Raw genomic sequence first — 9,853 nt, 5'->3', positions numbered from 1 at the left:
GCCAGCAGGGGGCAGCGTGGCTCTGAGCGTGGGGGCCAGGGCTGGTCCGCGCCGGCAGGGCCAGCCTCCAGTGCCCAGTTGGGTTCCCGGGCCTCGAAGTTCTAGCCCGCACGGATCCAGGAGCGTTCCCGGAGGAGGTGGGGATGAGGCGGTGAAAGCCCAGAGCGTTTTAACTTCTGCATCCCCTGCCGCTTTCTCAGCCAGCAGGGCCCGGCTTAAGGCTGGGATTTTTGGTGCCTGCAGCAGGGAAGCTTATAGTCCAGTTGTCATCCGCGGCCGCCGCGCTCCGGGCGCTGAAGCTGGAGAGGCCATCCTGCGCTTGGGAAAGGCCGCGGGCGCCACCGCCTGCGCGGTCCCGCGGTCAGGGCGCTGGAGCTGGGGGAGCCCCGCCTCGCCCCAAGGAGGAGAGCCCCGGCGGCCTGGCTTCTAACTGTGGGAAAACTAGACACCCCAGGGAAGGTTCAGCTTATGGAAGGCGGACTCGAATTTTTCCTCCTAAGCGTCCCGGGCCTCCCAGGGCTCCCGCCCCCACCATTCCTGACAAGGCTTCAAAATTGTAGGGAATCTTCGCGGGTGTAGAGCCGCGATCCCAGGAGGGGACAAGTCCCAAGCAGAGAATTGTGTCTGAGGGACCCTAAGGGAGGGAGTGATGTTGGTTTGGGGTTCCGGGGAGGCAGCGGTCATTGTGTATTTGCACCCGAGTGTTGAGACCCGGGGAACGGGAAATATTACAGCTCTGAGGCTCTGTGAGGGCGGGTCTTTCCCACCCCAAAGCCAGAGGCCAGGAGGGAGGCCTTCGGTTAGGGTGCGGAAAGACATTCTCTTCTCTTCTTGCACCCTAAGCGATCTCAGCACCCAGAGACGCTGTCTCAGCACCCAGAGACTCTGGGATTTCTCACGGGCGGTTTTCTGCCTTCAGGCTTAGGTTCTTCGTAAACTCACAGCACTTTAGCGGTGAGGAGTGGGAAGGCTGAGACCCTATCCCTCAGGCGGAGGAGAAAATAGGAAAATCAATACATGGTGGGGCAGAGGCAGACCTAACCGGGAGAGAGGACGTTGCTCCACACATCTCAGCCCTGTCATCCTAACAAGACGGGGTGGTAGGAGGGGGACACGCTGGCGTCCAGCAGAGAAACCTGGTCCTCTCAAAGAGAGGACCCAACCGGTTTCCTGCGTTTAGGAGGGAAATTACCCATCCTGCAATGCCTGTAAAATAACCGTTTATTTAATAGTTAAAAAAAAAAACTCCAGTGATAAATGTCCGTTACCGATGGTCAGCATAAAGTGCCAATCGCAATATAACGCCCGGCTCTTGGCTGGCTGCTCCCTCGCAGTGTCGCGGCAGCGGAGGCCGGGCCCCCTGCAGACCCCAGGCCCGAGGTCCCCGTCCCGCTCTCCGAGTCCCGGAGCCCACGGCCGCCAGCTGAGCTGCAAGAGCTGGGAGGGGGCTGCCCCGCGGCCCCTAGGGCGGGAGGCTGAAGCAGATACAGGGATTACACTTTTGCAGGCTCCGGGGGTGGGGGCAGGGGCGGGAGGAGGAGGTGGGAGCTGCCAGTGCTAAGGACTTCGTTGCCTCTCCCCTCTCCCCTCACTCTCCGCAGTCAGAGTTACAAGCTTATATGGTCAAAGACAAAAATAAAAAAGAAAACGTATAAAATAACAATAGAAAAAGTAATACTTCTGGGAGAGGCGCCCCTGCGGCTCCGCGGAGCTTTCGTTCTTTTTTTAATGCAGTTTCCCTTCCGCCACGTGAGTACCGCCTTTTGGCCAAGAGTTTAGCCGCGTCCTAGGGGAGCAGCAGGGACGGTCGGGGTCGCGGCCCCGGGCGGGGCTCTGAAGTGCCGCGTGCGCCAGGGACCCAGGGGACAATGTTGGAGAGGTGGAAGGTCCCGAGCGAGCGCCTCTCCCGCTGCCCGCCAGAGTCAGGCTTCTGGTCCCTATGGAGGAGAGGGCCGCTGGGCCTAGGGTCCTTGTGACCCAGAGGTTCTATTTAGCATTTGATCTTGGAGGTTTTGAGCTCCTTCACCTGTGAGTGTAGCGTCTTGTGGACAGCGAGAGTCCTGGACTGGCAGAATCCTTTCCCACACTCTTGACACTTGAAGGGCTTCTCTTTGGAGTGAATATATCTGAGGGCAGAAACAGAGAGTTCATCCTTGCAAAATGATGCAATGTTATAAACAGTTGCCCAAGATCCCCCCCCACTGCTGTGGGGCACTTGCCCTCAAAGGAAAAGTGTATAGTCAGGTACCAAGTGTGGATGGGACAAAATGTTAATTGGGGATGGAGTGGGGAGGTAAAGGAGATGCTTTAGCAAAGTCTGATCCTTAAACAGGTTCAGCCACCTGTTTAAGGTGCCTTCCTGGTGGGCAGGAGGGGCAAACTTGGCCTCCTTATAAGGTCAACACTGAAGATGAGTAAAGGGAGCTGGGGTCGGACAATTTGCTCGACCTGCGCTGTCGAAGATGGTAGCCGCTAGCATGTGTGCTTATTAAAATTAAAATTACTTAAAATTAAATAAAACTAAATTAGTTTCTCAGACATTTCAAATACTTAACTGTCACATGTGTCACATGTCACACCCCTGAGGATGGAGGAAGTGGGGCAGAGGAAGCTGTGTGCTTGTCTGGAGCTCACGGAGACCTCACTTAATCTTGGGTCCTATTTATTCCCACATTTCCTGAACCCATGCTCCAAAACCTATCCCTGGATCTCCTAGGCTTTCCTTCTTGATTTTAAAGAACTCCCTGAAGCTCCAGAGGCTTGGAGCCAGTAGGGGGTCTCAAGAACCTCGTTAGGGAGAAAGATGGTGAGGCCAGAGGCAGAGAGCTCTCTCTTGGGCCACCCGCAGCGCCGCACCTGTGGTCTCGTAGGTGGTCTTGCCTCCGGAAGGCTTTGTGGCAGATGTCACAGGTGTAGGGCCGCTCGTCGGTGTGCGTCCGCTCATGGATAAGTAGGTTGTAGGACTTGGTGAAGTGGCGGCCACAGAACTTGCAGACGAATTCCTTCTTGGTCTTGGAAGGCAGACGTCCCCTTGTGGGCTTCTTTTCTGGAGACAGCTTGGTCACGTCGAGGAGGGCACCCAGCCCACCTGCAGGGGAGCCTGGGCCCTCCCCGCGACCGAGCTTGGCCGGATCTTCTTGCGTTGCTGCCAAGGCCAGGTTGGCAAAATCAAAGCGCGGCTTGGTCTTGAGCGCTGGAACGCTGCCTCCAGCGGTGATCTCGGGCTTGGGTTGAATGACATGAGGGAACCAGGGAAAGGCGGGCAGCTGGAAGCGCGCATCCACCAAGCTGGACACCGTGCCTGGCACTTTGGAGAAAGAAGAGCGCGGCAAGTGCATGGCCGGGTAGCCCAGCGTCCACTGATGCAGGTGCACAGCGTGCAACGCGCTGAAACCATACAGGTTGGGCAGATGGTCCGAAGGCACTGTGGGCAGGCCGTTCACTGCCTGAAGGAAGGAGTAGTTGGTGAGCTGCAGGGAAGGGTGGATAGGCACCGGCGCCGGCAAGGTTTTGCTGCCCATTTTGGTAGTTGCAGTGGCTTCTCAATCCGGATCTGCAAAGAAAAGAAGAAGGCAGGGGCGTGGAGAGGAATAAAGAAGTTCAGGGTGGGTCGCCTTCCTCCTGAATTCCAGTCGAGCCACACCCTCTCCTCACACCCAGCGCAGGAGCTAAGAGTCTAAGACCCCATTCCCAAAACCCACTGCCCTCACAAAGAGGGTGGGAATGTAAGACACAGGGGAGCCCTCTTTTCAGAACCCTCCTTGGTCTAAGGGCTCCCTCCAAATGGCGTCTGGCAGAGCCACACAACTTGATAGAGGGAAGGGCCTACTGTATGCAAGACACTGAGAAAGGAACAAGCAAAGGGAAACTGCCTGTCCTGTAGAAATTGACATCCAGGTAAGCCCAGGTCAACACAGAATCACAATCTCCTGCAAAGATAACAGGAGCTGGGGAACATACTTACACATTTATTTGCAGATAAACACAGAATTGCACACGTGGATTCACACATTCTGAGGCAGAATTGACAAAGTGCAAAGACTGGGATAACCAATGTTTTATAGTACAACACTGGCTTTAAAAATGCAGGAACCCCTGAATCACACACACACACACACACACACACACACACGGGATCACATTGCACCCATGAAGAGCCTCACAGACAACACACATACACAGGCACACAAATGCATGCACCTCCTGGCTCCCATTCATTAAGGTCTTCTGGCTGACCTTCGATTTGGCTTCCAGAAGCCCTGTCATCTTTCTCCTCAAAACCCTCAACTTTGACCTTAAATCTGCTTCCCTGCCTTAGTATAAGTGAAACCTGTTGGCTCCACTCTCTCTGCAGCTGCTTGTGGACTGACTCTCTGCCTTGCCTTAGCCCTCGGGGACCACTTTGCTTTCAAGGAGGTTGCTAATATCCACATTCGTTTACTCTGTCAAACAACTGCAGTCACAAACAAGGGGGTGTTAGTGCCCTCACTCCTCCAAAGAAAAAGGGAGCTGAGTCTTTGGGTTGTCAGCATGTTCTTGTGTGTTGTGAGCCCTGGGCAGGTGGGTATGCCTATGGGCAAGAACACTGAGGCCAGGCCTCCATTCCTGTGGTCTATGTACCTCCAACTGCAAGGTTGGAGAGCTTGAGCAAGGCCAGAGGAAAGCCACACTGAAGTGACCAGGGGCTGGCATCTCCAGACCTCCTTGGCCATGGTCTCCAGCCTCCGTGGAGACATCTGAGCTCTGCAAAACACTTTTCTTCTCTACCTCCCAGACACTCCTAATTCAGATGTGTCCAGTGGAGGAAAGAACAGGGTGAGCAAAGTCTAAACTGTCAGGGAGCCTTGGGAAGCCCAAGCACTGAACTCCTGGCTCTTAGCTTGGGGCTACTTAAGAAGTCATTGTCACAGCAGGGTCCGTGGGACTCCCTTCTCTCTTGCCCAGCTTCAATCCCCTGCTGTTCACTTCTTCCTTTACCCTTCATTACTCTCCTCTTCCTAGGTCCTTTCCTCTAACATGGAGCAATTCCCCTTCCCTGGGATGCACTGGCCTCTGCTCTGCTCCCTAGTTTGGCGTGCCCCCTCCCCAGGTTGAGCTGACCCTCAGCCCAGGGCAAGGCCCAGGCATAGACTCCTCTGCCTTTCGCTGCAGCGAGGCTTTCAAAGCCTGGCTCTGTCCAGGGATGTGCAGTGCCTTTTCCCAGGAGGTATGAGGGCAGTGTTGACCCAGGAAAACGTTTTCTCCTGGAAGCTGGCACGGGGGCCACTGGCTGTGTGGTGGGACCTAAGGAAAGAGGCCTTCCTGGGAATGGGGTGTAAAAACACCATGAGCTGGCAGCGATTTGCCTGCGCAGTTTAAATTAGCACTCGGATAAAAACCGCTGCAATGAATTTAGCCTCAGGGCAAGAGGAGGCATATTATCTGCGTGATCTGGCCTCTGAAGCAGAGCGCTGGTGCCTCTGGCAGCGCCGTGGCTTCAGCAACGGTCATCTCTACTGCGCCAAGCTCGGGTCGTGCCCGGGACAAATTGAGACTATCCCAGAGCTCGGACACAAGGAGAAGTAAATTTCAAATTGGGCCAGAGAGGAAGCTGAGACCCATTTGGGTTGGGGAAGGGGAAGGAGGAGAAGCCTGTCTAACTTCAAAGGTCGGCCTGGACTTAGGAGGGATGAGCGCTCTTTGAATTACTGTCACCTCTTCTTCCCTTCCAGGCGCTGGAAATCAGATCCTTATCTCCGGGTCCCGGAGCCCGCTGGGCGCCGTGGAGGCCTCCCCCTGCTCCTCTGGGTGCTTGGCCTATCCAAGGCCAAGCCAGCGGCCGTGGCTGTGGGACTCTGGCCTGCACACTGTCCCGAACCCGCTCCGTGCCTGGGTGGGAGAAACCACCAACCTCGCTAGGCCTTTCCTCGCCTTCTTCCTTAGAGCCAAGACCGGAGCCGTCTTGGGCTCCGTAGGGGGTGCCGGGAAGGGGGAGTGCTTGCAGCTATAATGGTTCCTGGGAGCCAACCTTTCCGGGCTATCTGCCCGATCTTGTTTTCCCCAACACTACATTTATTTTCTTCCGCGGCCCAGCCCGCTCCTTGTTTTCTGAAGCATTCGGAAGCCAGGGCTCCCCAGGCTCCCGCCAACGACTTTCCCCAGGACGAAATTCGTTCGAAACGTGGCTCTTTACACTAGTATCAAGAATGGGCCGAAAGCACGATCCGGTTTCAGGAGGTCGGCTAAGAGAAAAACACAGTCTCACCCTAGCCTCTCCAGCCAGAAAGGATGAGTGAGCCCCCCGGCTCCTCCGGCTCCGGTTTCCCAGACCCCGGAACCCCAGGGCGAATACTTTCGATCTTTAAACACAGGATGGAAAACCCTTCCCCAGGCTAGGCACCCATTCCTCAAACAGCTTGGGCCTCAGGACCTGCGGGAAAGAATAAGGGGACCCGACCACGCACAGCAGACGCAATTCGCGCTCGGGATCCCGAGTCCCTGCGCAGTGCGGGCACTCGCGTCCCTCGCGCGGTGGAGCGCCAATCCCAGGTCTGCGGCCAGTCCTATGCTGGGCATTAATGAAGTGTGCAGAGTCTATTAAAGTGGTTTATTCGGGGCTAATTGAGCGTGAGCAAGTTAACTGCTTGCATTAATGAGGACGGGAGCGAACTCCACGAGCTTGCGCCTGGGGGAGCCCAGCAGCAACCCAAGAAAATCAGCCTTGACATCGAATCTCCAACGAGTGGTGACAGGCGTCCGGACCCCGTGAAGAGGACTGACCGGCACCGGATACTTCTATAGCATTCTCCCAACAAACGAGATCTAACGAACCCATCGGCAAGGCGGTCATCCGGCTGCACTTAAATGTCCGCTGCGCCCTCGGTGATCCATTCCCCAATCTTAATAAAACAGCAATTACCTCGAGGAGCCTGGGATGGAACATCTACACGCCGCCGGTCGCCGCTAGTCCCCTCCAGCGCTTCTCTTCCCTAGGGGGTTGTGAACCTGGGACACCTAGCCTTGCACGTGGTTTTGTTCCGCAGAGCCAATGCGCAGCGCTTAGCCTGGGTGAAATTTACCAAATTGTGGCAACAAAGAAACCCTCGCGGCTACTTTACACATTGAGAACCCAACCCGCTACTGCCTGAGCTGCTGAAAAAGGACTAAACGTGGTTTTTCATTCTTATCCGAGACATTTCCGAGGAGAAATTAGTTCAGCAGGCAGCCCTTCACCCCTTTTCCCCTTCTTTCTCTCCTGACGGCTGGATTATCGGACAGTCAGGGGAGTAACAGAACTTTTCCTGTCCCCAGCCCGGAGACACTAGGGCTCCACAGAGTTTCCACTAGTGCTGTGTGTGGGTCTCGAATTGGAAAGCAGTGCTTGCGCCCACTGCATTGCCTCCCTGCACCAGGACAATCAAGGGTTCCGCTCCAGGCCTTGACGACACAGAGCAATCATCCTATGGAGAATATCCCTAAGTTAGAGCGCGAGTGCAAGGCGGGGTTCAGACTCGCGGCCCTGCGCTCTCGGGTCTAGTCGGCCTCATACTAGAGCGCAACTCCTCAAAAGAAAAACTTGAACGAAAGCGCTACCGGGCTGGGGCATGCACCTGTCCCTGGCGCGGTCGGCTGCGGCTGTGGCCATTCACTCCCTCTCCCTTCCTTCTTCGTCAGCCTAGGCGTCAGCCAGAGCTAGGAGCGCGTCTCAGGAAAGTTTGTGCCCGCTGAAGTTGCTCTGGTTTCTTAAAGGGGGCCCACAGATTGACTTTCAAAGTCCGTGGGCACCTCGCCCGTGATTCCGCAGAGCCGGGCGGGCTGGCGGCAGTAGCGGAGGCCCGCCCCCCTTAATCCCCAGCGGTCAGAGGCCGAGGACCCCGCGCAGGAAGTCCTGAGGCAGCACCCCCAACCACCCTGCTCTCACTTTCACAAAAGTCCTGCAGCATTCGTTTGGCAAGAGCTTCCTTCAGGGGCATTGAGAGAGAGGAGGCACCCGCCGCGCAGTGACAAGGAACCTGGGAGTCCTGCCCGCATTCGCTTTGCTGAGCCCAGGCGCCCAGGACTGCAATTACCTTGTTCCGCAGAGGTCCTGGGGCTGAGCACGTCTCTGGGGCTTTAGCTGAAGGGGACTGGGGAAGCCGGAGGCGCTGGAGCCCACAGGCGCCCCTGGAGCTCTAGTGTCCCGACTCCTCTCCTGCCGCGGGGACTCCAAGCGCCGGACACGCGGGAGCGAGCGCTCAGCAGCCCCGGATCCTGCACGCCGGGGACGGTGAGCCTCGCTCACGGCTCCCTCGCTGGGTCTGAACCAGGAGCAGCTGAGAACGTGCCGGGGAGAGGCCGAGCTCCGACTCACTCATCCCTTAGCACCGAGCCGCCTACTTATTTTAATCCACCACCCTCCCTCCTCCACCACCCCCACCCCCGCCCCTTGCCTCAGGATTCCTCCCCTCCCTCCCCTGCCCCCCAACCCTGCCCTGCGCCTGCGCAATGAAAGACAAAGTTTTTGCTGACCCGGGCAGCAGACTTTGGCAGCTGCTCTCGCTTGGACCCGGCCTCTCCCAACCTGCGTCCCCTCCTCTTCAGTCCCGCGCGACCCCTTCTGCCTTTTTAGGTCCAGAGCGGCACGCCTGGAGCACTGGAGGAAACGGTCCCTAGCAGATGAGAGCGGGCTGGCACCGCACGTTTCGAGGTCCTATACTTGGGCTCCTAGGACACAGCCCGTGCTCTTTGGGAGGAGGGAGGGAGGGGCAGTAGCTCTGTGCACCGGGATCCCCACACCGCGGCTTGGGTTTCAACGCACTTTGGCGCCTGACAGAGTCGCATCTCCTCCCAGAATCTCTTTCCAGAGGCGGCAGACCCCGAGTGTGGAGCAGCTCCTGGATATCCAAGCGTGCTCGGGGCCAGGGTGTTAACCCAGGCAGCGCTGGTTAATTCCTGGTGCGGGAGGGCCAGGGTCACCGAAGCAAGCGAGCTGTAACATCTGAGTGCTTATGTTTGACCCCAGACCCTAAGTTCTAGAGTCCAGTAGAAAGAACAAAGAGTAGGGAAAGGAGGTCAGGAAAGTTATTTTCCTGGGGCCCAGAACTCTCTGAGATTTCACCCCAATGCACAGTGGCACTCTCTACTCACATATTTGTTTTAGGATGGATCAGAGTTTAGAGAGCCGCACTGGCAAGCTAGATGAGCTGCAAAGTTGTCAGTTCCAGGGCCTCTGAGTCAAGGAGCTGGTTCAGGTGGAGTTTTTAATCGGAAAGGAATCAGAGTTCTGGACATTAAAAATTCTATCTTCATTGCCTAGGCATTATGGAGGGTACCATCACCCCCTTGACTACCCATCTCTGAAAGCTGACCTCCGGCTGACCCCAGCCCAATCCCTCCCTAATGCCTTTCTGGAATACCCTTCCAGGCCTTGGGTTTGGCAAGGAGGAGTCACTGGTTTCCTGGGACTTGCGTGGGTCCAGATCACACAACTGCACTCTCTGCCTTTGCCCCAGAGTTGCTGCTGAGTGACTCTTGGAGCTGGATCCTAGATTCCGTGGGTCCCTAAGTACTGTACTGCTTCTCTCCTGAGGAGCTTCTGCTATCTCCAGCTTTGGTTTGCAAAGCTAATCTGATTTTCTTGGGAGGTGAAGAAGGTTGTAATACCTGACCTAGGGACATGGTAATGGAGACTCCCCTCCCTCAAAGGCATAGTTGAAAGAGGGTTTCCTTATATCCCTAGGCCTTTAGAACAGAATCTAGCCTCTAACCCCTGGGTAACTTCGTCTTGTTTGAGGAGGAGTAAGAGGGGGTGCAATCTTTGCTCCAATGAACAGCTCGTACCCAGTGCCTCAGGTTAGTGCAGAAGTAAGAGATTCACATAAGTTTGTCCATGCTC

The 9,853-nt window shown here is 56.2% G+C and overlaps 1 protein-coding gene across 1 annotated transcript; it reads right to left on the bottom strand.

Moving 5' to 3' along the window:
* Positions 1-1,203: 1,203 nt before the first annotated feature.
* OSR1 (odd-skipped related transcription factor 1) lies at positions 1,204-8,341 on the bottom strand. The gene is given in 6 exon segments (XM_055378763.2): positions 1,204-1,891; positions 1,894-2,013; positions 2,015-2,126; positions 2,857-3,553; positions 6,899-7,043; positions 8,049-8,341. Coding segments are annotated over 4 exon segments (1,002 nt in total). The 5' UTR covers positions 3,522-3,553; positions 6,899-7,043; positions 8,049-8,341; the 3' UTR covers positions 1,204-1,786.
* Positions 8,342-9,853: the final 1,512 nt, after the last annotated feature.

The sequence above is a fragment of the Gorilla gorilla genome, chromosome 12 (assembly GCF_029281585.2).
Source record: "Gorilla gorilla gorilla isolate KB3781 chromosome 12, NHGRI_mGorGor1-v2.1_pri, whole genome shotgun sequence".
In the NCBI taxonomy this organism is placed as follows: domain Eukaryota; kingdom Metazoa; phylum Chordata; class Mammalia; order Primates; family Hominidae; genus Gorilla; species Gorilla gorilla.
The sequence above is the reverse complement of the archived record's forward strand: the minus strand, read 5'-3'. Positions and strand labels throughout refer to the sequence as shown.